The 26606-nt window shown below is 45.3% G+C and overlaps 2 protein-coding genes and 2 long non-coding RNA genes across 10 annotated transcripts in view; 1 reads left to right on the top strand and 3 right to left on the bottom strand.

Moving 5' to 3' along the window:
• Window positions 1–824: 824 nt before the first annotated feature.
• Window positions 825–19058, bottom strand: RPL37A (ribosomal protein L37a). Of its 2 annotated transcripts, none has more exons than XM_045481181.1 (4): window positions 18935–19058; window positions 3143–3271; window positions 2526–2608; window positions 825–948 (listed from the first exon to the last, which is right to left on the bottom strand). In XM_045481181.1, the coding sequence occupies exons 1-4, from the start codon at window positions 19025–19027 to the stop codon at window positions 885–887; spliced, it is 369 nt and encodes a 122-aa protein (XP_045337137.1). In that variant the 5' UTR covers window positions 19028–19058; the 3' UTR covers window positions 825–884. The 2 variants fall into 2 exon arrangements, with proteins under 2 accessions (XP_045337137.1, XP_045337138.1); XM_045481182.1 differs by lacking the exon at window positions 18935–19058 and adding an exon at window positions 3650–3765.
• Window positions 3737–4928, top strand: LOC123599441. The gene is made up of 2 exons (XR_006713151.1): window positions 3737–3925; window positions 4741–4928. It is a non-coding gene; the product is annotated as an uncharacterized LOC123599441 (long non-coding RNA).
• The window catches only part of SMARCAL1 (SWI/SNF related, matrix associated, actin dependent regulator of chromatin, subfamily a like 1), a 53567-nt gene continuing 40426 nt past the window's right edge, over window positions 13466–26606 (bottom strand). For all 6 annotated transcript variants that reach the window (XM_045481179.1, XM_045481176.1, XM_045481180.1 and 3 more), the window contains 6 exons: window positions 25765–25835; window positions 22351–22453; window positions 19067–19249; window positions 17877–17977; window positions 16628–16724; window positions 13466–13753 (listed from right to left, as the gene is read on the bottom strand). In XM_045481179.1, coding sequence (XP_045337135.1) covers window positions 13535–13753; window positions 16628–16724; window positions 17877–17977; window positions 19067–19249; window positions 22351–22453; window positions 25765–25835 — 774 coding nt within the window. In that variant the 3' untranslated portion in view covers window positions 13466–13534. The remainder of the gene's footprint in view (window positions 13754–16627; window positions 16725–17876; window positions 17978–19066; window positions 19250–22350; window positions 22454–25764; window positions 25836–26606) is intronic.
• On the bottom strand, window positions 21452–22344 carry LOC123599440. The gene is made up of 2 exons (XR_006713150.1): window positions 22165–22344; window positions 21452–22113 (listed from the first exon to the last, which is right to left on the bottom strand). It is a non-coding gene; the product is annotated as an uncharacterized LOC123599440 (long non-coding RNA).

Here is a 26606-nt window from a genome sequence, read left to right as displayed (position 1 = left end):
TTAAGGGCAGTCCATGAAGATCCACAGAGATTTGTACTCTGTCCAAGGACAGAGGGAATCCGTATTTTTATCACATCAGATTTGGGTTCCCAAAGAATCACTGTCTTTGAAGTGTACACAGACATACCTGTTAGGAGGCAAAGGAATCCTTACCACACATGGCAGCTTACAGGGCTGAGAAAATGCAAACTGGCAAAACCGGCAGAGAACTACATAACTCTCGAGTAAAGGGGAAAAAAGGTTACATCATAATCATGACCTATTCACAACTCTTGGAACTTCATTGTTTATTAGTGAGACGGACCATCTGGATCAGCTTGAGCGCTTCAATCCTGTCAATCTTCTACGCAAACTGAAAAATGGAGAATGGTGTGGAATTTTGCAAAATTTGCTCTAAAACTGTTCCGAGTTATTTTCTGCAGATGCTGATACAAAGTGTGGTAAGACAAAACACCCAGAAGTCAGGAGGCAATACATACCATCCTATCTTTAGAAACAAAACAAAACAAAACAAAACAAAACAAAACAAAACAAAGAACTGATCTAAAGACAAAAGTCTGCACAACTTGAACTAATGTACCTCAAAGAAGTTGAACTGGCAAGGATACATGCATAGAAAGGGAAGATGCATACCTAACCTCTAAGGCTCATATTTTTGTCACATGTCATCTGACTACAGAAAAATGCGCTATGATGATAACCCACCTCAGCACCCTTTTCCAAGAAAATTAGGATTTTTAATTTCCAAGTCTTCTGAGAAAGCAAAATTAATGCAACACTAATTGGAACATCTAATTAATAAATTTAACAATACGCCAAAGTAATTTTGTTATATAAATTAACCCATTTATTATAGGCTAGCAATGTTTCAAATGGTGAAGCTTCTACTGGTCTTTCAACTCCTTCAGTCTTCTGATGGCCGACTTTACTGTGACAGCAGAAGTGGTGCTGGAAAGAAAAACAGAAGTTGGTTCCAATACAGCTACACTAACATGTGAAATGGCATGAGTAAATCCTGCCTTTTAACAGTACAATCTTAACGACGATGGCATCCTTGAACAATGAGTCTTGTCTTCAGGCTCTTGCAGGATTAGACAGGCAATTTAATTTCATGCATCTCATTTATCAAGCAGCATAAAAAAGGAACAGGGAGGAATGAATGGTTGCAAGAGGCTGACCTAAACTCAGTAAAAGGGAATGGACAGAATGCCAGAAGAAACTAATAAACTGTTAAGATGGTATAATACATTAGAAATATCAAGAAAACAATGTCAAAATAGGTAGAATAAAGTATATTTTGGAAAGGCAGCTATTAAAATGACTACAAAAGTTACACCTAAAGATTCAGGAACTTTATCTGGAAAACCTATAACCATCACATACAGTGGGCACAGGAACTTTATCATCACAACCAAGACAGCACCCTAGCCTCTACTTTCCTTCTTGCCCTCATAAAATCACCACAAGACACATATATAAAAACTATCATTTCAACACTTTTCAGTATTTTACACTGCTGCAATTTTGCAATTTTTGCTTTTCGTTTTTAAGTAAGCTCCAAGCCCAGCGCAAGGCTTGAAGTCAACAACCCTGAAATCAAGAGTCAGAAGCTTAACTGACTGAGCCACCTATGCACCCACACACCATTGTTTTAAATCAACATAAAGTTAAAAATTCAATTCTTTGGGGCGCCTGGGTGGCTCAGTCAGTTGAGCGTCCGACTTCAGCTCAGGTCATGATCTCGCGGTTTGTGGGTTCAAGCCCTGCATCGGGCTCTGAGCTGACAGCTGAGCCTGGAGCCTGCTTCAGAATCTGTCTCTCTCTCTCTCTCTCTCTCTCTCTCAGAAATAAACATTAAAAAAAAAAAAAAACTTAAAAAAAAATCGGTTCCTCAACCACACTAGTCTTATCATTTTATATGTAGGCGGCTAGTGTATTGACATCTCGCGTCTACGTACTGGCTAAAGGAATAACACCTCAGCCTTCAGGGAAGGCAATGCATTTCAAGATTAGAGGCCTTCGACGGCGGCTTCAATTCCCAGAAATGGATTAACTCGAATCCACTCAATCAATAACCAGCAAAGACAGATTTATCTCAGCAGTATCACGGGGCACTTGTCAGAGTCCAACCAATTCTGTTTAGGACGGCAAAGGCGTAGTGGTGCAGGAGGCCTCATGATTCCAGATACAGTGACGAGCTAAGTGATCTAATTTTTATAAAAACAGCTTGCATCACAAGTCAAGCTTCAGCATGTACCCAGTCTTGCCAATGGGCTTACAGTATCATAGCGCTTAGTGAGGACCCTTAGGACCCTATACAATTCTAAAGTCAGACTTTATTTCAGTAGTTTTGTTTCTATACCTTAAACAACTAAACATAAACCACAGCTCTCAAGGAGTCGTGGAAGACACAAAAGCACGCTCACTTTCTCAGTCTCCTAGAGTTAAAACTAGCCCATTCGGCCTCAAACCTGAATTCTGCCGTGACCCACACACTTGCAAATGCCACAAAGAAATGGACTCACTTGTAGGTCCAGGCACCACCCGCTACGGTTTTCATGCAGGAACCACAATGCCAGATCCCCACAGCTCGTCTTTTCATCTTGGTCTGTAAAAGAGAATCAATTTTCCCTGTGAACCAATGAAAAGTCTTTTATCTCGCACACATCCAGGTGTCTGATTTACATTAGGAAATCCAAGCTGATGCACTGTATGAGATTACGTGTTTCTAATACCCTTAAGTTCACTAATGCAAAATTTGCATTCCTCATGGTGCCTTATGGCCAGTGATGTGACAGACCCCCTCCATCTCCTCCCAAAACAGTACTTCTGCACCCCACAAAATTTTACGGAACCCCAGTAGACAAAACGGACACAATCATTTCCCCCAACGCAGGTCTGGCGTGGGCTGGGGCTCCGTGTCAAGTTTTACCCTTTGGTTCTCAAAAAGCATTTTGCAAAATCCACAGGTTATCAACAATACCCTAACGTCCCGTAACTGATCAGCAAACGTCAGCATGTGCAAATCTAACTGCTCAGCAACTCAGAATCGGCACACGGTTTACAAACTTCCTTCAGGAGAGGGCTCACTTCGGAAGAAAGCCTTCCCCTCCCTCCCCCCACCATACACCGACCGCCTTACCTTGCCACAGAAGGAGCAAGTGTACTTGGCGTGCTGGCTTATTTCAATCTTCTTCACCATTTTCCTGAGGGAGGCACCATAACGGGTCCCGTATTTACCGACAATTCCGACCTTCTTGGTGCGTTTAGCCTGTTAGGAGTTGAGAGAGAAACCAGCCACATTAGGACCCGGGACGGAGACCTTGCCCCCGCCAAACCCCTTTCCTCCAATCACCCAGCCTCCTCCTGTGACCTAGCTCCCCCCCATTCCATCCCCGCAAAACCAGGGCCCAGAGCGGGCCCGATGCTCCCACGGCACTCTGTTAACCCGGCCCGGAGTGGCCAGGCGCCACCAAGTCGCCCCCGCCCCTCCGCCCCGGTCGGCGTCCCAGCGGGGCGGCGAAGGCACGGAAGCCAAGGACGACGCGGGGCAGGGCGGGTAAGCAGAGGCCGAGCTAGGACGAAGAAACCAAGAAAAGGTCAGATGCGGGCGGATACAACTCCAGGCCTCAGCGGCACCAACACTCACCATGTCGCCGCAAACTAGGCCCGAGCCCAGAGAGGAAGAGACTCACTGCGCAAGCGCGGTTTTAGGCGAGCGGGCGGAAGTGGCGAATGGGAGGCCCAGCTAGGAACTGAACTCTATGCTCCGGAGGTTTCCTCGCCCCGGAAGCCTCCGGGGGAGTGTGGCAAGACGTCTTCTAGCCACCAGGGTTGCCCTGATTCGCAGATTGTGGCAACAAACGAAGCACGCTTCACACATCCACGTTATCTTACACGTATGTTACAAAGTCCTGCAAGGCAGGTACGATTTCCTCCATTGTACGGACAAGGGAAGGTTCCGATTTTAAGTGACTTGCTCGCTGGCATTTGGCTTACAGAAGTGCTTAAAGCTTATGATTCCAAGTCTTACTGCTTTCTACGTTATACCTTCTAAAAATCGCGGGCCCCGTGCAGGTGGCTGGCAAAGTGGGGAATAACGAGACTCCATTCTCAGAATTTCAGCCCAGCCAGGAGACGGTCATGGGACCACATTCACCAGTCATAAAATTGCAAACTGACGATAGCTCTGAAGGAGGTTTTTCCTATGATCCTTTTGAAATCAGAACAGTCGTTTTCTGCATTAGTAGGATAAAGAGAGGATATCTTGTGTAATGGTTAGAAACATAGGTCTGGGTTCAAAGCAGGACTCTGCTACTTAACCCTTATGGGAACTCTTGACAAATTATTTTGCTTTTTCTTCATCAGTTTCTTCAAGTGTACCATCTGGATAATTATAATACCTACCTTAGAAGTTGTTGTGAAGAGTCAGTGAATTAAATGCATGACAAGTGTTTGCCACAGTGCCTACAACATACCAAACACTATACAGTTGTAACTATTACTATTATTATTCCAGGTGAAGAAACTAAGATTCAGAGAAGTTAAGTAACTTGCCCAAGGTCACATAGCAATAGGCAGTGAAACTAGAACTCAAATCCAGGTCTGCCTGATCCTCCAGTCAGTTCTCTTAATTATTAGCATGTATCACTCCAAGTCATAATATTCAGTGCACTGAAAACTCATAACAGAAAATGTACTTAACTTGTAATTAGGTTTCTGGCATTTGGTCCAAACCAGACTCTGCGACTACCTTGTGCGATGACACTTTTGGTTAGCCACAGTCCCTACATGGCCTGAAGAACCACCTCCCTGCCTCTCAGCAGTGACCAACTCTACAATGAGGTACTGGACTTGATGATCTCCAAACTGGACACTGAGGCCCAGAGAGGTCATATGACTTGCCCAATAAAAGACTTCCAGATCAATGTTCTGTCTACTATATCACAAGCTTCAAGCTGTTTCCTTGGCTGCTTTTTCAATCCTATTTTCTGTTCAGGGGTCAACAATATCTGCTTTCTACTTTCCCTTAAAAATATGTGCATCTCTTTTTTCCTTTTTTTTTTTTTTTTTTTTTTTTTTTTTAGCTTGGGCACCATGAAACTATTCTAGTCATGGCTACTGCTACCTGAGGCCCACTGGGGAAATAGGATGTGCTCAAAATCTCCCCGTTCCACCACAGGCTCCATGTACCCTCTACCCCTTTTGGTGGAAGAATCTCGAGGGGCTGAGGGAGCAAGTCTCTCCTCCCTCAGGAGAGAAATGCACTGCATTTGGGGGATGATTTCTGGAAACCTCCACGAAACTATGCCCTGCTTCTAGAAAACTATAAATTAAAGCAAAAATACATTCCTAGTGGTGCAAACAAATGGGACTGGTGGAAGAAGGGTTGAGAAACAAACACTGCAATGGTCCGTCTCTTCCTGTCTGTGCCTGCAGGCTGGCCCTGGGTGAGGTATAAGCAGGGCCAGCCTTGCCCGGGAGCGGCCCACACTGAGGTGAGCCCTCCCGGGCTGGCTCGATAGCTTAGTTCAGATCATCATTTAGCAAACTGACCATCTTCCCACGCCATCCCCTGTGTAGCTGCCTAGACTCTGGCCTTCAGGGGGTCTGAGAGAGAGCAAGAGAAGACAGAATGCATGGGTAAGAATGCGATAGAGTGGCTGAAAATGAGACACTCCATAGTAGGAGGAAATTGTTCATGCCCAGAGCAATTTTGTTAAAACTGAACAATTCTCTAAATAGCAAGCTTGAGGGTGTGCAAATAAGGCTCTCGTGAAATCAGGTCTAAGTGGCTTCAGAGAACTGTGCACAAAGTCTCAATTTGTCTTATCTGTGGGCTAATAAATCTCCATTCCCCTCAGATGACCATCAGGTGTAGAGATTAATATGTACCCATAAAAGTCTCAGTAAAAATCTCTGCTGAGTCACCCCTGCTCCTCAGGAACAATCAAAATTCACTCTGGCCTTTAGAAAAGGAAGTTAAAAGTTGCCTCTAGAGGAGAGTTCTTTTAGCTGTTGAGCCAACCAGTTCTCTTTGGGGCATATGGAACCTTTTATTGTTGAAAGAAATCTGGGGTTCAAGCGTCATCCCCAGTTTATCTCATGCTGGAGACCAGAAGGGTTTATCCTGGAGTCCCAGGCTCCATGCTGTTCCTTCACTTCGTGTCTAAAGAGCTCTTGCTTGCCCTTCACTGAAGTGCCTGGTGGCCACGGACAAGAGACAAGTCTGCACACAATGTCAAGAGCCCTGTGGGTCAACCTCTACACCAGGCAGGGGATTCAGCAAGGGGAAGGTGAGCCCTGCCAAGGTCAAGTCCTTAACACCTAAAAAGAACCAGGTGTCCAAAATGGATTCAGCATGTGGATCCATTCCCTCCTCTCTTCTTTCCACAAACATCATCCTAGTTGTTTGCTTTTTTTTTTTTTTTTTAAATTTTTAAAGTAATCTCTACACTCAATATGGGGCTCAAACTCACAACCTTAAGATCAAGAGTTGCATTCTCCACAACTGAGCCAGCCCAGCACCCCTAGTTGTTTGCTTTTTGTTTTAAATGGACATTTCACGGGGCGTTGACACAGGTAATGCATCCATCAGGATGGGAGTTACTTGGCGACTTTTGAAAGAGATAAGGTCAATCAGTATGAAACAATGGCCAAATATATTATGTGAAATGAGCCATTTTTAGTACGAAATGTTTGATACAATTTTTGTGAAAACAATTCTATGTATATTCATATATTTATATGCATAGGGAATAAATTACCAAAGGCTCTATCCCAAATTGTTTATATTGGTTACTACCTGTAGGAAGTAGGGCTAGGAATAGGAGGAATGAGAATGGAGGGCTTTCATTTTTTTACTTACATATTTTTAGATTAATTTTTATATCAAATTTATAACAGTGAAAAGAAGGCAGTGCAGACACTGAATGAAGGGACAGTCTTTTCAATAAGTGATTTTGAGGGGCGTCTGACTGGCTCAGTTGGTTAAGCGTCTGACTCTTGGTTTCTGCTTGGGTCATGACCTCCACAGGTCATGACCTCCACAGTTCATGAGTTCGAGCTCTGCGTCAGGGCTCACGGTGTGGAGCCTGCTTGGAATTGTCTCTCTCCCTCTCTCTCTGCCCCTGCCCTGCTCGTGGGCTCTCTCTCTCTCAAAATAAATACATAAACTTAGAAGCAAAATGTGACACCGAGAAACTGCATATTCATGTGGAAAAAAATTAATCCCGACCTTACCTTGCTCCATGCACAAAAATAAACTGCAATTGGATTGTAGATCTAAGCATTAAGAGCAAAATAAATAAATAAATAAAGCTTCTAGAACATACTATATTCACAACCTTGGGGTTATGGTTACATGAGGGTTTATTTTGTAATATTTTGTTAAGCTGTAAATTTACGAGCTCTTTTGTGTATATTTCACCCCAAAAGGGGGGAGGATTAAGAACCAAGAGGAAGAGTCCGTGGCATTCAATAAATCATGTGAATGGGGGGGGGGGAGAATGTGGGGGCAGAGGGTGTTGTAAAACCAAGTAACTGTTGGCCGTCATAATATCCCAAATACTGTGACTCACAGGCTTCTCGGTGTTTTCTGCTGTGATTAGGAATCCATTTCCTTCACTGGGACCTCACAGGAAAACACAAAACCAAAATAACACCTAGGTATGAGAGAGTACTCCAACAAACTCTCTTTAAGCTTCCGTGCCATTTGTTTTTAACTTTGTAATCCTGTGTTGGTAAGAAGTGAGAGGATAGGCTAGGGAATAAGGTTGGACTTCTTTCCATCCCTTTTATAGTTTAAAGTTGCTTTTATTTTGAGAGCGAGGGAGAGAACCTCAAACAGGCTCTGCACTGTCAGCCCAGAGCCCATCGTGGGGCTTGAACTCATGAACCGTGAGATCATGACCTGAGCCGAGATCAAGAATAGGATGCTTAATCGACTGAGCCAGCCAGATGCTCCTCCCTCTTACAGTTTAAATGTCACCTAAAAAGAGCTTCAGAAAGGGTCAGGATTCCAATAGACAAGAATGCACAGACAAGGCAAAACCTAAGAGTCAGCGGTGACGGGAAGGCGCCGCCAGCTGGGTTTCTTAGCTCTCCCTCTGACCTAGAAAAAGGCCCGTGGGAAGCCAAGAAGGAAAAGACCCAACAATTCAAATACAAATGGATCAAGGCTCACAGGATCCCTCGCTCCCTCTAGTCTTCCTGATGCCAGCCCGGAGGCAGAAATTAACCAGGGTCACTCAGGGAATAATGGCCCTGGTGAGGGGAGGCAGAGCCTATTCCAGGGGGCCTAGGGGGCCCTGAGGGCACCACCGATGGCAGGGGCAGGAAGTGGGATGAGATGGGCCCAGATTTTTTTATTACAGCTGACATTTCCAGAAAACACAGTGGATGGTGGCAGGTGTGTTTGGACTGAGCTGTGAAGCAAAGGAGGAAAAGGAATTAGTGTGGAAATCCTTCCTTGAACCCAAAGGCATCCAGTCTCCATGAGTAAGTCTAAGTGTCTTTTCTGAACCACACAGTAATGGCTGAACTGTCCTCAACAAAGTTTAGAGGCACCTTTGGGATGGTATAACTTAGAATATACAGGCTTCATGGTGTCAATAGAATTTGCTTTGGAGGTCCTCAGGGGCATCTCAGAGACAGTTCTTCTGCAGAGCGGCTGAAACGGAGATTTAACTAGGGGCTTCTAATGGAGGCTCAACAGGCCATATTTGTTAAGATGATGGAGAAATGGTGGTTTCAAACATGCACACCAAGTTGTAAGGACCAAGGGCAAACCCTCCCAATAGCAGGCATTGCTCTGACACCTTTTGCAGCATCTCGAGGGCCACCAGGCCACGAGGTGAACAAAACAGGGATTTATTAATTTAACAATGCTCGGGAATTCTAAACAACACTGCATATATATATATACATACATATATCTATATATCTGTATCTATATATATGTGTGTATATATACACACATATATATAGATATAGATATCTATATATCTATATATCTATATATCTATATATCTATATATATATATATATATATATATATATATAGATATATATATATATATATTTGGGACAAAGAGTAAACTTTAGATAGACCCAATACTTATCCTCTGTAAGCTTCCAACAGGTCACCGTCACTATTATAGAAAAACTGGTACAGCTAACAAAACTTAAAAATAAAACAGAGAGCTGGAAGTGAGATAGTAAAAGACCACTTCAAGTGGCCTAGATGAGAGCCCGGACAAGCATCCTCTCTCAGGCCTCTGACTCTGGATTTTCTCTAGATAACACTGGGTCGTTCTTGTTTCAGGAAGTAAGGAGGAAACCAAAGGCCTAATTATCTATGGAGATGTGGCACCACCACAGGGCTCCTCATGGCAGGAGAAGCCGGTGGAATGCAGCTAATCTCCACAGTCCTCAGAAAGACCGGAGAAGCAACTCAGGCCCCTTAGACACAGATGTTCGGGCTGGATTTCCTGAGGAGCTCTGACCCGGCAGAGAAGCTCACAGCCAGAGATCAACACAATAATTAATAGGAGGCTCAGTCATCAAATGCCAGGTTTGACCGAGGAAGGCAGAAAGTCAGTATCCTCCCCATTATTTCCCAAGGCCAGAGCCTTACACGGGACATGGCCCCACGGTCCCGATGGTATTGACAGGTCAGTATGCCTGACTGCCCCTGGACAGCAGCGAAGGGGCTTGGGCGGCTCTCAGAGCTCCCTCTCTCAATTGGAGCTGTCTAGAAACCCAGGAAAGGGGTTGAAAGGCACAAGAAAGTGGTGCATTCCAGTTTCTAGTTTGAGCAGAGTTAGCTGGGAACCCACAGAGGCCAGCTCAGGTTCACAGCCAGGGCAGAGCCCCGCAGGAAGGGAGCCACTCAGTAAACTGCTCACAGACCCTCCAGAGCACCACTGAGGCTCTGGCTGTATGAGCCTGGCCCCTGCCCTAGGGTGGGCTCTGGAGGGGGTGGGCTGGCGGGGGGTCCTGCCCTGCCTCTCCCTAGCTGGGACTCCCTTGGCTTGGTTTCTGCATCTGCACAATGAAAATATAACTACCTTCCTCCAAGATGGGGTTCACTGTGTCAAAATGTGTCGTGTTCGGCCCAGCGCCTGGCACCTAGCCAACAGCACAGAAGCGAAAACAGTCCAAGTCCAATGAACAAATGCACGCACAACTGAGCTGGAACACCTTAGGCATCTGGCATTGCTGCTAAGAAAATTGGGCTAACTCTAAACTTCACTTAAATCTGGCCCACTGTCCTTCAGTAATACTGATTAAAGCCCAACTCCTTCCTTTTTGAAGCATTTTTTCTTAATATTTATTTATTTTTGAGAGAGCGAGCGAGAGAGAGAGCGTGTACAGGAGTTGGGGAGGGCAGAGAGAAATGGAGACAGAGAATCCAAAGCAGGCTCTGCACTATCAGCACAAAGCCAGACATGGGGCTCAAACCCACGAACTGTGAGATCATAACCTGAGCCGAGGTTGGACGTTCAACCGATTGAACCACCCAGCCGCTCCTGAAGCACTTAAAAAAAAAAAAATGTTTGTTTGTTTGTTTATTTGAGAGAGAGCACAAGCTGGGGAGGGGTAGAGAGGGGAGGTGGTGGGAGGTGGGGACAGAGGATCCGAAGAGGGCTCTGTGCTGACAGTGGAGATCCTGAGGTGGGGCTCAAACTCACGAACGGTGAGATCATGACTTGAGCCGAAGTCAGATGCTTCACCAACTGAGCCCCCCAGGTGCCACTTAAACATTTTTTAAAATCCCTTCCTGGACACCAATTTTCTTTGTCCCTCTCTTTGCTGCTTGGTCTCCTTTATCTTCTTCCCAACCCTAAATGTTGGAGTGCTCTGGGGTCAGTCAGATATGCTTTTTTCCTGAAGCCACCTTACCTGCTTGGTGGTCTCATCCAGCCCCAAGACTATAATAAACACCACTAAATCTGGTGAGGGCAGAATTCACAGCTCTTGTTGTAACTTTCCCCTGCTGGAGACTCAAATCCTACAGCCTACGGAACATCACCACTTGGATCTTGCCCCAAGTTGCGTTTTCCAGGAACACACAGAGTTTGGGGTACAGCGTATTTATTAGAGATCAGTGTCTGTGAAAGGAAGGGGAGGAAACAGTGTGGCCAGAAGGAGGTGAACTGGAGCCTCAGACAGCCCAGTGCCCAGTGGGCAGTTCTGCAGCGAATACTACTAACCAGAGATGTCCAAGGGGCCCAGTGTTCGTGCCCACCTTGTTCAGTCACCGATGCTGGGTGCCCTAGGAAGGGTGTAACCTCAGACAAAGTGGCTTTCTGTGGACCAGCACCAACCAGAAACTGTGGCCTGGTGCAGGCTAGTCGTGCTCGTTGGAGCTAGGCAGCAAGCTTCCCTCCTGGAAGGCGTCTCCATCTCAAACTCAACAAGTCCATGACCAAACCCTTGACTTTGCCCTGCCCCTCCCCCGGCCTACCCTTCCCCATCTTTATCTCCGTCAGTGGCACGACAGCTTTGCACAGGCAAAATCCTAAGTCTAAGTACTGACTCCTCCTTCCTCCAATGCCTGTCCGTCAATCCAGCTCAAATTCTTTCAGCTCTACAGTCAAAATGTGTCTGATCCAAGCACTTCTCGCTTCCTTCACTCCTCTGCTTTGCACGACACACCCTGGGTCGGCTGCCACAGTCCACCAGCCTCCTCTCAAACTCTTCCGTTGCCCGTTCTTCCTCAACGATTTTCTATCCACAAACTGGAGGGATCTTTTAAAAACATAATCAGATCGCCTCCTATCCCTGCTCAAAACCAGTCAGTGGTTTCACGTTCAAAATTGAATCCCGTTTCTTACCCGACACAGGGGCTCCACATCACTGGCTTCTGTCTGTGTCTACACTGACATCACCTATTACTCTGCCCACGTGAGACCCCTCACCACTTTCTAAACCTGTGCTGCCCAACACAGGAGCTACCAGCCCCAAGTCCGCTGGAAATGAGCACTTGAAACGTGGCCAGTCCAGACTGGGATGGTGTCAAATACACACCCAGCCTTGAAGACTGAGCATTACAAAAAAAAGAAAAAAAGGTAATAGAAAGTTTCTCAGTTAAGGTTTTTTTTTAAATTTTTTTTTTACATTTATTTTTAAGAGACAGAGCACAAGCGGGGGATGGGTAGACAGAGAAGGAGACACAGAATCCAAAACAGGCTCCAGGCTCTGAGCTGTTAGCACAGAGCCCGACGCGGGGCTCGAACTCACAGACCGCGAGATCATGACCTGAGCCGAAGTCGGATGGATGTTCAACCGACTGAGCCACCCAGGCGCCCTTCTCAGTAAGTTTTTAATAGTGATTATAAATGGTGAACTGACAATATTTCAAATATATCAAGTTAAAGAAAATATTACTAATTTGATCCTTCTTTATTTTTTAAAACACTTTCAGATAATTATAATCATGTCTGTGGCTTGTGTTATATTTCTACTGGGTTGTGCATCTCTAGACTAGGAGTTAGCAAACTGCTCCGAGGGCCAAGTCCGGCCCACCGCCTGCTTTCATATGGCCTGTGGGCTAAGCACATCTTTTCATGTTTTTAAATGGCTAAAAATAAATCAAAAGAATAATAATTCATGGGGCGCCTGGGTGGCTCAGTTGGTTAAGCATCCGATTTCAGCTCAGGTCATGATCTCATGGTTCGTGGGATCGAGCCCCAAGTGGGGGTCCACACTGACAGTGAAGAGTCTGCTTGGAGTTCTCTCTCTCTCTCTCTCTCTCTCTCTCTCTCTCTCTCTATCTCTCCCTCTGCCCCTTCCCCACTTGTGCTTTCTTTCTCTCTCAAAATAAGTAAACTTAAATAAAAAGAATAATTCATGACATATGAAAACCATATGAATTCGAATTTCAGTGCCCATGACAAAGTTTTACTGGAAGAAAGGCATAATCACTTGTTTCTGGATTACTGCTGGTTGTTCTGACCTACAGCAGCACAGGTGAGTCATTCCAACGGAGACAACCTGGCCCATAAAGCCAGAACTATTCACTATCTATTTACAGAAAAAGCTTGTCAACTCCTGCTCTCTGCCCTTACCTCCTTCCTTTTCTTTGTAGGATGAGGAACTATTACCCCTCCTGTGATATCACCTCTGCAAAGGCACGAACTTTCTCTCTTTTGTTTGGTGAGTTATTGCTGGCACCTAGAACGCTGCCGGCACATAGTAGGTGCTCTATAAACACTTGGTGAATCGATACATTTAGAAATCCAGATTTCAGGGGTTGTGTGGGACACGGCTCGTTACTCAAAGAACATGAAGTATCACAACTACAGTCTGCTGTCTCTATTTCTCAGCCAGAAAAGCCAAGCTTAAGACCCAAGCAGATCCACACAGAAAGGCCAGAAAGAAAATGCTGACCGTTGGCCTGGTCACGTGCTGGGCTGAAGACAGACGCCAGCACTGCTGTTATGTCAAGAGGAACGCAAGCTTTAAAAACAAAACACTTTATTTTAATGAATTCCATGATTTTTAAATGCCTCCCCCCCCCCCCCCCCCGCTATAGGGGAGAGGTAAAGCTGTCAAAATTATCAAAAAATTCAAATCTCCTTTTCTTCAGGGGGCTGTCCGTCAACGTGCTTTCGTCCAGCATGCCTCCCAGGTCCTGGAAACTACTTCCAGGGTCAAAGGATTCTGCAGCCTCCAGGAGCTCCCTGTCACTTCCGTCTTCCTCAAAGGACTTCTGGAAGAAGTCGTAGATCTGCTGCTGCTTTGGGTCCTTCATCAGACAGAGAAAACAAGCGATGAGCGGAAGAGTGCGGGCTCCAGCACTGCCCCCACCCCCGCCACCACCTCCTCCTCTGGGAGGGAGACACAGAGGTGGGGGCTGCACGTTTTACGTCGTCCAGTGCCTCACGATGGCCGGTGCAGCCCCAGGTGGCCTTACCGCCTGACATCTTTTCTTCTCTGCTACTCGTGGGGTAAAGGAAAAGAAAAAAAAAAGGAAAGAAGGAAAAGGAAGAAACAGTGTGAGAGCAACTGAAGAATGCACTCTCAAACTATAGTATTTGTTGGAAACGTTTTCTGCCTTCTAGCTTTCCAAATCGGTATTGAAATTGCTCCCAAGCTCTCACTTCCCGCAAAGCCGTTCTCCACCAAGGGCTAAAAGTTAAGTTGTAATTCAACGCCAAAGCAGTGTGCTCAGCCACGGCTTACCCCTAATTTTCAGAGTGACTAATAAAACAGACACATACTTGACACGCCAATGAGCAGATTCCCACACTTGTTTCACACGCCCACCAACTCCACGGGTACGCAGTCGGCAACGATACAGTGTCACGTCATGCCCGGCAGTTACAACCACAGCGAAAGGCTCGCGACAACAGCGACGGGCTCGCTGTTACCCCTCTGCTGTCCTGTCGCAAGTGTGAATTCCTGACCCTGACCATCTTTCCATCCAGAGGGACATTTTCAGGATCTCCGCAGACATCCTGGTCCCATTAAACTAAAGCTGTTTAAACCAAAACCATCTCTCCTCTCAATCCAACATCCTCCCACCAGCAGCTCTTTCTGAAAAGCCCAGTTTTCATGGTTCCCCACCATTTTTCTCGTCTCCCTGGCTTGCAATCACCAGGGTGTCCCGACCGTGAATGTCCTATGTCAAACGGGCAGCCAGTCTGCTTCTCCTGTCTGTTCCCTCCACGATGCTCCACAGGCACACCCTTCACTCAGACCGTGGCACCGGGCACCTGCACGGATTTGCAATGGATCCCCTGTAGGCCTCTTCCCATTTCAATCCCTGGCAGGTCTCTGCCAGGCTGACTTCTGCCCCAGGCTGCCCTTGAACAGGATCTTCTTGTCACATCCTGGGGTCCCCGTGTCTACCTCACTGATGCTAAAGTAGCTTCCCTGGTTTTTCAGCCCCTTTCTAATCAGGTCTCAACCTAGCTGGCCTCTATTTCCTCACTGTTCCTTGCCAGAAAGCCCTCGGCACTGGTGACGCTAAGTCCTTGAAACCTGATCAAAGAGGTCCAGATTATCCAATCAACCTGCATCCAACATTCCCTTGCCTTTCAGGACCCCAGCCTTCCCCAGGAGGAGTGATATTAAAGGTCATTAAGGTCAGCCTCATGTGATCCACCTGTCTTCCTCCAGAAACAGTCTCATCGGCCTCTGTCTGAAGGAACTGCAAGGTCAAAGAAATGCTGCCCCACAAGGCAGCCTGTTCCAAGTAAAACAACTGTTAGCCTGCATTTGATTATGATGGTGGCAAGACCGTGAGCTAATTCGGAGCATGCATGATTAATGGAAGGAAGTTCCAAGATCAGATTAGTATTCCACTTCCCCTCTCGGAAGGCAGGCTATCTCAGCAAGACATAAACTGTTTTGCTTTTACCTCCTACTAGGAGGCAACGTCTTCTTTTCCTACTAGTTGATGAAATTTTCAGCCCTCTTTTAATTAAAAAAATAGATATAATTATCAATCAAAACAAATATTGATAAACTGCATTTATATTATCTCGCACTTGTACCATAGGCAGAAATTCTTCACTAATTCAGAGTAAGTGACGGTAAGGGCAGTATGATAAATGAGTTCTAAATAAATTCATTCGCACCGATTCAGAATCCTTTAAAAATAAGCCTCCTTCTTTTCAAAGGGCATATGATAACCAAGGCTCTGTTAAAATATTTACCATCCAACTGAATTTGAGAGTTCTTTAAAAAGCTCAAAAGTAAGTTTGTCTTATTTTTTTGTTTTTAAATTAGGTGTTTGAAATTTTCGACTTATTATTTTTTTAATGATTTTTAATTTATTTTTGAGAGAGAAAGAGTGTGAGCAGGAGAGGGACAAAGAGAAAGAGACACAGTATTTGAAGCAGGCCCCTGGCTCTGAGCTGACAGCACAGAGCCCGATGCGGGGGTTGAACCCACTTACAGTGAGATTATGACCTGAGCCAAAGTTGGATGCTTAACCAACTGAGCCACCCAGGCACCCCAAAAGTAAGGCTGTTTTAAAATTAGTTTATTAACTGTTTCTATCTATAAGGATAATTTATACTCTACATTTAAAAACATGATCTCTGTGGGGCACCTGGGTGGCTCAGTCTGGTTAAGCATCCGACTTAAGTGCGGGTCATGATCTCGGGGTTTCCTGCTTCAGGTAAGCCCCGCTTCTCTCTCTCTCCCTCTCTCCCTCTCTCTCGCTCCTACTGTCTCTCGTGGGATTCTCTTTCTCTCTCTCCCTCCCTCTCTGCCCCTCACTCACTTGTGCCCTCTCTCAAAAAAAAAAAGTAAAAAATGATCTGAGTATTATTTATCTCAATAATTACATTTGAAAGGAAGCCTTTAGTTGCTAAATGAATGTAAATGAAAGATCAAATCCTCAGACTCTCTAGTCTTCCTGTCACTCAAAGATTTTGCTGATTTAACTCCCCTTCTGATTCTGGGCAGTTCCATGAGAAGGAGAGGACACAGAGGTTTCCAGATGAGCTACTGAGCTACCATAAGGCCGCCTATCTGCACGAGGCTGGGGGAAATCCCCGGGAGGCATCCACACCTTCTCTCTCAGGACCCAAGGGCTGAGCAGACAACTTAATGCACCCCCCCCCCCCCCCCCCCGCCCCAGTGGCAAGGAGTCATGTGCTGGTGTTACCTTGTGGAAATAATCAGTGGCTTCTGCCATTTCTGAAAAATTGGTCTGAGAAAGTCCGGCTTCACCCAGAACTTTAATCTTCTCTTGAATCATGGGCCTATTGGGGAGAAATGAGCTGCAGTGACTACAAGCTGCACAGAACCAGCAGACTGATTAAAAGGAGACCACCCTCCTTGATTTTATAGGACTGAGGCATGCTGTTTCACTTCTTTGCAGCCCTCAAGGCACAAATACCCATCCAAAAATACTTCCCTCCTCTCAGCTGTGAACCAATTTAGGGCTCATATCATGAGGTTCAAAGTTCTATTGGAAGATGTAGAGGAAATAAATGTCTCATTAAAACAAAATTCTGGGGGCACCTGGGTGACTCAGTTGGTTAAGCGTCCAACTTCAGCTCAGGTCATGATCTCGCAGTTTGTCAGTTCGAGCCCCACATCAGGCTCTGTGCTGACAGCTCAGAGCCTGGAGCCTGCTTCAGATTCTGTGTCTCTTTCTCTCTCTGCTCCTCCCCCTTTTGTGCTCTGTCTCTCTCTCTTGAGAAATAAACATTAAAAAAAAAAATTTAAAACAAAATTCTGAACCTGGTGCTCTTATGAGATGCCCAGTTAATAAATCCACAAATCCAAAGAATTGGGAAGCAGGGACCGCCTACACGTATGGCAAAGGTAAGACTCTGTAGTCATAAGGCTGGAAACAGAGTAGTAGAAACTAACAAGATAATCAAAAAAGTTAGCATTTGGCAGGGGTAAATGGCATTGGGAAGGAGCATTTCGGGATTTTTTGCTTGGTTAACAGACCTGAGCCCCAGCGTTGTGAATTTTACCCCAGCTCTGCTGAGAAAGCACCTCCTGGCCCAGAGTGAGCCACTCTCTCCGATGGTCAGCAGCACCGCTGGAAGATGGCCTTACTGTACCAACACGTGGCGTAAAGGGGCACAGGGGGATATCACTGTGTGTCTCAGCAGTGCTTTCATGGCTGGGAAACCTACACCTACACTTCATCACAATCGGCTCCCCCCACCTTGGTCAGGCCAGTGGGAAAGGAGCCACATCGCCTTATTCCTCATGCACCCAGCAAGCCGTGAGTGAAGGCTGAGAAGGAGGCCCGGCATAGTTATGGTGGAAGCGGGAGGGCATCGTTCCTGGGCCTTCTGCACGGGTCCCTGAAGACACCAGCAAGAGCAGGGGCAGTTAGGAAGGAAAATACATCATTGCTATCAGCCCCACTCAACCCCAGGGGCTGGCCATACCAGAGGTAGTCGTCAGCTGTGCCTTTCGCCACGAGGTAATGGATGCTCACGGAGCTGGACTGTCCGATTCGGTGCACCCGGTCCTCAGCTTGGAGCAGCACCTGTGAGACCCGGGGATGAGGACGGAAGCGGGCGGCCCCCTGCCCCCGAGCCCACCACACCCTTCCTCCTCAAAGGACTTCACTCCGTGACCCAAGGCAGCAGGCCAGAGAGCCTCTACCTTCAAACAAGCTGTCATCCAACTAAAGAGAAAACCAAACAAAAATGCTGGCTGGGAGAACTAGAATCTGTGGCCGGACAGCTGCGAACGGACCTCTGGTACCGGGCACAGCACTAGGTGCCACGAGGGAACGAGCAGTGAGAACGAGGCCGCACTGAAGGGCACATGAAGGAAGCCTGGCACACTTGCATTCTTCTCGCAGTGAAAGAAACCATTACCTTCTAAATAAACGAACACATCGCAACCAAGGGAGAGGCCATATATGATTAGGGGTAGGGCGATTTTTTTAATATGGTGGTAAGCACTACAATAAATAACAAAACCCAAGAGCATTCTTTCTATTATACAAGGCCTCAGCCTCGAAGCCCATCCATCATGAAGCAGGGCCCTCCGTGTGGCCAGTGACCCATATCTGCTGTCACAGCTCTCAGCTGATCAGATAAGGCCAGTGGGCACAAGGACCATGCTCAGGGAACACTCACACCGGTCGCCTGTCGTGGCCCCATCGGCTAAGCAGCTCACAGTGATGGTTAATAGAAGGGACCCAGGCTGGAAAGCCAGAGGCCTGGGCTGCGGCTGCTGCCGCCACAGGACCCCGTTCGGGTAGAGCTATGCACCTGAGCTACCTGTGCCCCAATTTCCTCACAGAGGGGTGTATGCTAAGGTTCCTTCTAGCTTTCTAAAACTTCCATATTCCCATTGGCAAGACGGAGTAGATAATCCTAGTCCTTACGAGGCTGTCGTGAAGACCTAACAAGCCAATCGATGTGAGAGTCTTCGTTCCTTTTACGATGGATGTGTGGGAAGTAGAAATGTGTCTACGAGGCCCCACAGGGACAGACGGAAGAGTAACTGGCGCTAGGGACAGCTGACAGCTACAGGGAACCTTGTCTGCCCAGACTGACGCTCGCTCCTGCTGCCTCACGGCCATGAGCGCGCCCGGGGAGCTCAGGTCGCGCGCGTCCCTTACCCCTGGATTCCAGAACAGCTCGGCGAACACCACCAGGTCAGCCGAGGAGAAGGTGAGGCCCATGCTGGCGGCAGTGATGGACAGCACGGCCACGGCGTGACTCTCGAACAGCTGGAACTGCTGGCACAGGTCGTCCCGGTCTGCTGAGGAGGTGGAGCCGTCGATGCGGATGTGCTGCACGTGCTGCAGGGACAGGGGCGGGGAGCAGGGCGGGCTCTTTTCACTGGCATCACCCCTAAGATCATCCAGCGTGTTGCAGGTGGTGGTAGCTCTTTCCTGTTTTATTACTGAGTCCTACTCCGTAGTGTGGACGTGCCAGTTTTGCCATTCACCTCTGGACGGAACCTGGGTCGGCTCCAGTGTGGGGCTACTACACCTGTGTGTTCGTGTGCCGTGAACACCTGCACACGTGTTTCCGTGAACACACGCGCTTTCGCTCCTCTGAGGTTAAGTGCCCAGGGGCCAACCGCTGGGCCCCACGGTCCTTGCTTGTCCAGTTTAGCTTTACTGGCTTTTAAGGGGCATTTATTTTTTTCTAACGATAAACATTACAAAAAAATTCAGATATCAGTCCTATTACCGACCTATTTTTTCCAGTCACTCTTTTCTCAACGTGTATGATAATCTTTTAAACACAACGTTTTATATCCTGCTTTTTTCTAATAAACATTATATTGTAAATAAACTATTAAAGTTTTCTAAAACACAACTTATAATGTCCATATTTTGTCACGTGGCAACAGTATAATTTATCTGTTCGTGTGTTCCTTCACATTTGGCGGATTCTTAATTTTTACTAAAAAAAGGATGGGTCGGCGAATGCCCACTGACAACAGGTGAATGGATAATAACCATGGTATATGCATATGATGGAATATTACTCAGCAATAAGAAGGAATGAACTGCTCATACCCGTAATACCAGACAGGAATCTCAAAATATGTTGAGAGAAATCAAATTAAAAGAAACAGAGTGCACACTGTATTATTCCACATTTATATCATGCCCTAAAAATGCAAATTAATTTACAGTGACAGAGAGCAGCCCTGTGGTGGCCTGGATACAGGAGGGCAGGGAGAAACAGGAGAGATGACCAAGGGCACAAGGAAATTCCTGGGGCCAACAGACACATTGACTATCTTGATTCTTACCAAGCTGCACACTTTACATGTAGTTTATTCCACATCAGTTATAGCTCTATAAGGCTATTTCTAATATAAAATTTTCTAATAGAATTTCTAATAAAAATCTCTAAAACATTTTTAAAGGATGGGTTAAAATAAATCTGTTCATGGTTCTTTGCCCATATTTGGTTATTTCCTTAGACTGTACTACTGAAAATCAAAGTACTTGGGCAAAAGGGAGAGATTTAGTTTAAGGATCCTGATATTATCGCAGAATCGCTTTCCAGTAAGTAATGAATGAGGATGTCCAGCTCACTGCACCGCTATCAAAAGTGAGCGCTGCATGTTTAAAAAAAAATTTTTTTTTTAATGCTTATTTATTTTTGAGACAATGCGAGAGACAGAGTGCAAGCAGAGGAGGGGCAGACAGAGGGAGACACAGAATCTGAAGCGGGCTCCAGGCTCTGAGCTGTCAGCCCAGAACCCGACGCGGGGCTGGAACTCACGAGCCGTGAGATCATGACCTGAGCCATAGTCGGACGCTTAACCGACTGAGCCACTCAGACACCCTGAGCACTACACGTTTTTAAAACCTCTGCTGATGTGATTGGTTTTCATTTCTTTGATTATGAGTGGAGTTGAATTTTTTCATATCTCAGGTTCTTTTTAAACGGTCCTCTGATCTCCACAAAGTTAAGAAGCACAGATCTACACTATTATTTTTTATAGTTGAACGGACTATCATTTAGCAGTATGCCTATTGAAGAACATTTAGGTCTCTATTTGATATTATAAATAATATCACAAATATTATGCATACATCTTTGAAATCTTATACATAAATCTGACCAGTTTGATTATTTCCTTAGGATAAATTCCTAGAAGAGAAGCTGGGAAAAATTCGAGTGTGCATTAAGTTATTGCCAAATTGTCCCGCCAAAAGGTACCAAATGTACAAAAAAAAAAAAAAAAAAAAAAAAAAAAAAAGCCCTTGGTTTAACCACAGTGTATATGTGTGACAAAACAGATCCATATTTTTAGGTAATTTAAATCAATTCTTTCCTTTGTGATTTCTTTCATTGTTTTTACGTTTAGAAGGTCATTCTCCATCCAATGATTAGCTATACATTCATCTATAGTTTCTTCTAATGCTTCATGGCTTTAATGAGCTTTGATTTGTCTGGAATTTAATAAACAGTGAAGTTGAGTTTCATTTAAGTGTTCCATCCAATTACTTAGCCAATTATCCAAACCTGATCTGTTGAATAAATTAAGCCAAATTTTTGATGACTCCTTGATAGTACACTATTTTTTTTTTTTTTTTTTTAATACTAAAGGGCTACTTAACTAAAGAGTTCTTAACACTAAAGAGGGCTCTCCATTCTATTCCAGCCATCTGAACACCAGTTCTGGGACAAGCATGAGTTTTATAACAGATTTTAATATTTGGAGACACAAGTCTATTAACATTGTTCTTTTTCAACATTATCTTAGCTATCTCTCCTCCTTATTTTTTGAGACTCTTTTAGCACAATAATATAAAGTTCCCTTAAAATACCCAACTGGAATTTTTATTAGGATTGAGTTAAACCTACAAATTCATTTGGGAAGGACCAGTTTTTTACAGCCTTGTGCTTTTTCAATAGAGCATGGCCCAAATCTCTCCAACTCTTCATTGGTTTCTACACTCTTCTTGGTGAGATTACTTTTAGGTACTTTATGCTTTTTTGTGCTGTGAACTTGAATATTTACTAATTAGTTATAGCTGGTACACAAAAAATCAATTTATTTAGTGTATTTATTTGGAATCTAGGCACTCTCCTAAACTCTCGTGCATTCTAATAATTTTCCAATTAGTTCGCTTGAGTCTCCTGAATATACTGACAGCTCTGATTTTTCCTTTCCAAGGAAAGGCTTTTAATTCTACTTAAGGCTTAAGGCTGTTCCTTTCCAAGGAAAGGCTTTTAATTCTACTATGGCTTTTAATTCTACTACCTGGCTTCCTACATCACATCATATACAAAATTCAAACCCAGATGGATTAATGAACCACCTCTAAAATTTTCAGAAAAAAAATAATTGCAGGAGAAAATACTTATGACCTTAAAAAGGAAACGATTTCTTAAGCATATCCTGTGTTGAATTTCGAAGGGGGCTCACCTTTCTCTCAAGCTCTTTAGTAAGTGCATCCAGAACCACCTTATGGTGTGCAAACACTAGAAACTTCTCTCTTCCACTTTCCAGTAGGTCCAGGACGTATTCACTGCATTTGACAATGACAGCACAATGAAGTAAACATATACTTATCCAGTTGAAATGACTTCACTGCATTTTTAGCAGACACCTTTGAGGCACCTGCTCTCTCCCCAGCCCTTTCCCTCCCTTTCTCTGGGAGCTGACCTCTCAGCTCTACTGCTCACAACAGGTCACCTGAACAGAAGAAGCAAAATTAGGAGCTGCAGGGAAGCCACCTTCTGCCATGTGCTGAAAGAGTTACTCCTTACTTTTACGTCATCTCCCGCACACTAATAAATCAAAATACTGTTATGTTTTATGTGTCTCTGATGATGTTGCTGAAACTTTCTTACTATCTGGGATCACAGAAGACAATTAACAGTTTCACTTTTTCTGCTCTACTATTGTTGTAATGTGTTTTCAATACAAATTGCAATGTCGTCTAAGATCTGAAAATGCCTAAGCGGGGGATTAAGGGATTCTTGACAGTAATCAAATTTCTGGAAGTGCAATATTGAAACGTAAGTATTAGTACTGAAGAGACGGTCGGGAAAAGCTCCCTAGTTCCCTCGCACATTAGACGGCAAGCTGCAAAGCCAACAGTTAAGTCAGTGGTAAGGGAATTTTTTGTCTGAGGCAAAGGAAGAGGGAGTGAAGAACCATATTTGCATGCTCTTTATTCTCCCCTTGATTTACTTCTCTCTTCCACAACTGTGTTTTTTCTTGACTTCCCACGCCCATCTTTAGCCATGGCCCCGAAGGAAGGCAGCTACCCTGGGGAGCTGTAGGGTGGGGGTGGTGTATCACCCAGTCAACAAACTCTTATGGCTTCCCTGGGATTAATGCCCTGCGGAGGGTTCACAATCCCAGGACAGGTCACTGTTCCCACAAGGGCAACTGGAAGGTGAGCCTCCTCGGACACAAACAGGACTCACTCTGCCTGAGGCCTTCCTCACACGTGGGTGTGTCTGGGCACAGAACAGACATTGCCCTCCATGGAGAAGGACAAATCTCAAAGGCTTCCTCTAAGCATCTAAGAATTATTTTCAAGCAACACTGGGCAACCAGGGAATGGATTTGAGTTTAATCTGTGAATAGTTGGTACTAATAGAATCTACTTTAATTAGTTTGAGAGACATAAAATTTGCCATGATATAAGCAAGAAAGTTTATTGCTACAGCATCAAAAAGTCACAAAGCCATACAATCAAGCTGGACAGCTCATTAACAACTATAGGTGTCAGTTTTCCTAATTCCTCTCTCTCCTCTGCATCTCAGACACGGCTTTGTATTTCTACCCTTCCCAAGTCCCTAAATTGCCAGTCTGGAAATATCTGCCTACCACAATACCATTGGCTTTTGTATCAAAAGATGCCCATTAAAATGAAAACAGACAAACAACAGCAAAAAAGGGAAGAAAAACCATTAGCAGAGGAAATTGGGGTTTTAAGATTTATAATCTCATTTCCACTTACTAGTTGTAGGACTCTGAGGCTCCGAGATATACATGAAATTTACTTAGTTTCTGCATTTCGAAAATGGGGCCAGTTTCACTTATTTGACTGATCTCACAAAGAGGGTCCAAGTGTGCAAGGAGTTAACAGATGTCAAAACTGGCTGGAAACAATAAAGCACTACCCAAGTTACCGTGGAATTTTGAGAAAGTATGTACAAGGCAGGTAATAGACTGGATGTCTGTGCCCCTCCCTCACCAAATCATGGTGAATGATAACCCCCAAGGTGATGTTACTGTGAGATGAGACCTTTGGGAAGTGATAAGGTCATAAGGATAGAGCCCTCATGAATGAAATTAATGATCTTATCAAAGAGACCCCAGAGAGCATCCTCACTCCTTCTGTCACGTGAGGACACAGCGAGAAGACAGCTGTCTGGGAGCCAGGAAGACAGCCCTTACCAGGCACCTCATGTGCCGGTGCCTTGACCTTGGACTTCTCAGCTTCTAGAAATGCGAGAAATACATCTCTGTTGTTCAAGCCACCCAATCTATGGCATTTTTGTTATGGCAGCCTAAACGGATGAAGACCAGATATTACCAAAGTTTATTTATGAGGTGGCTGAATGGCTAGATTTAAACTTTCTAAGAAAAATGGCTGGTTCTGTGGCTAGCACTCAAGAGACCCTTGATTTTGTAGGTCCCGAGCTGAGAGACTGAGGGAAAGGATCACACCCTTGCCATCTGTTATTCAGCAGCTCGTGAGAGATGGGGTGGTGGGGGCAATTCAGATTAGTTTCTGAGAGATAAGTTTCCAGGTTGTAAAACCACATCTGGAGTTCATTAGTTTCCTAACAGGATCATAAATGAAAAGGGCAGTGCCCAGAGGCTGAAGGAGAGCTGGCCAACATTCAGCAGTCTTTTTGTGCAGAAACTTAGATTTGAATAATGCAGTGAACTCACTCCCTTGCCGCATTTAGGGGTGCAGAGGGAGAGGCTGGAGACGCTGGGGTATCTGGAGGCTGAGTGAGAGGGTGAGGTAGGCTGTCTGTGTCTCAATTTATCCACAGATCTTGGTCCCCACAGCCAAGCTGGCACCGCTCAGCCCACACTAAGTTCATTTTCATTGTAATTAAATCACTTGGACCATTATCCTGCCAGAGCCTCACATGAATGTTAAACAATAAAAAATTAGGCAAACGCACGTCATGAGAATTGCCTCAAGTTTCTACCACAGTGAATATTTGAACATGAGTGGGTTTTTCCTTTCTTTAAGAAAAGCAGACAATTTTTCAAGTCAGTGAATACATTTAAGAGTAGGAGTTATGACTTCAGCCTTAGTTTATAAGGCAGAAGGAAAACTCAGTGTGACAGTGGTCACTTGCCTGTATCTTTTGAGCAAGCTTGGACAGTTTGTATGACAGCCTTTCTGTGTAGGTAAAGAACAGCTGAAACTTCTGTCTTTGGAGAACCCCAGAGAATCCCCATATGAGGGAACCTTCTCGGTCTTCCATGAAACCCCTAATGTTTTTCTACAGGCAAGTGACCATAGTTTTCCTAATAAGGAAAAAGCTCCCCTTAGTGTTTGGTCAACCCCTACCCTCCTTGTAAGTGCAGCAGCTCCACTGATGAGTGGTCAAGACAGGACCTCTCAAGGACCCCAAACTCATACTGGCACTGCTCCCGGGACAGGCCCGCTTCTGCCCTGTGGTGATGAGCCATGCTGCCCTAAGCCTTGTACGGAAGCAGCAATAATTCTAATGCCTGATCATTTCAAAAAGAGCAATAAAACCATTCTGGCGGACTAAGGTAATAGGTGTTATCTTTCGAAAGATGAGGGAGAGACAGAGGGTGGGAGAGAGAAGTCAGCGTGTGGGGGCCACTCACATGACACACGGGATTTTCGCTTCAGCTGTTCTACTGAAGAAGAGGAGGAGGGCTTCTTTTTGCTGCCGGTTCTGTGGAAACAGAAGACTAGGTTTAAAGTCTCCCACTCCGGGAACCCTGGGAGAAGCTGACATAATCATCACCACTCTGAGCTTTACAGACTCGAATGCCAGTTATCAGAGCCAGGAGGCCCTGACTTTAGCCAAGCCATAGGAACTGTATAGACTCTACCGTGTCATTGGAAACGTGACATTACAGGGACCCGGTCATCTCCCAAGAACTGTTGTGAGTACAAAAGCCCCTGGAATGGGGCTTCACCTGCCGTCTGTGCCGAGCTCACGTGAGCGGCTGAAATGCAGTCTTGCTCAGCTATTTAAGCCATTTACTACAGCCGGCGACTTCCATGCGCCAGTGGCCCGTGCTGTTCTTGCCTCCCCCTTTCTCTTCTGCCACATCGTGTCCATGCCTCAGTTTACTTCTTTTTTTTTTTTTTAAGGCTTTTCTTTTAAATTTTTTTTAATGTTTATTTTTATTTTTGAGAGAGAGAGAGACCAAGCATAAGCAGGGGAGGGGCAGAGAGAGAGGGAGACACAGAATCCTCGGTAGACTCCAGGCTCCGAGCTGTCAGCACAGAGCCCAACATGGGGCTCGAACTCATGAGCCGTGAGAACATGACCTGAGCCAAAGTCGGATGTTTAACTGACTGAGCCACCCAGGCGCCCCTAACTAAGTTTAATTCTATCCAAGGCTTACTCAATTGATTCCAACTGGCACCAATTAGCTTATTCTAGTATCATCTCAAAACCCTTATTCACGTGTTTTGGCCTGGCTCCCACATAAGG

This window comes from Leopardus geoffroyi, chromosome C1, assembly GCF_018350155.1.
Source record: "Leopardus geoffroyi isolate Oge1 chromosome C1, O.geoffroyi_Oge1_pat1.0, whole genome shotgun sequence".
NCBI classification, from domain to species: Eukaryota; Metazoa; Chordata; class Mammalia; order Carnivora; family Felidae; genus Leopardus; species Leopardus geoffroyi.
Note: the sequence above shows the minus strand (reverse complement) of the source record. Positions and strands in the feature narration are given on the sequence as shown.

What these genes read in the sequence shown, in the direction of transcription:
- RPL37A (XM_045481181.1), bottom strand. Translation starts at nt 19,027, where the DNA reads ATGGCCGTGAGGCAGCAGGAGCGAGCGTCAGTCTGGGCAGACAAGGTT. An exon ending in CTTGCTCCTTCTGTGGCAAG is followed by an intron (nt 2,609 to 3,142) that starts GTAAGGCGGTCG and finishes TCTCTTTTACAG; the next exon opens with ACCAAGATGAAAAGACGAGC. An exon ending in GGTGGTGCCTGGACCTACAA is followed by an intron (nt 949 to 2,525) that starts GTGAGTCCATTT and finishes TTTTCTTTCCAG; the next exon opens with CACCACTTCTGCTGTCACAG.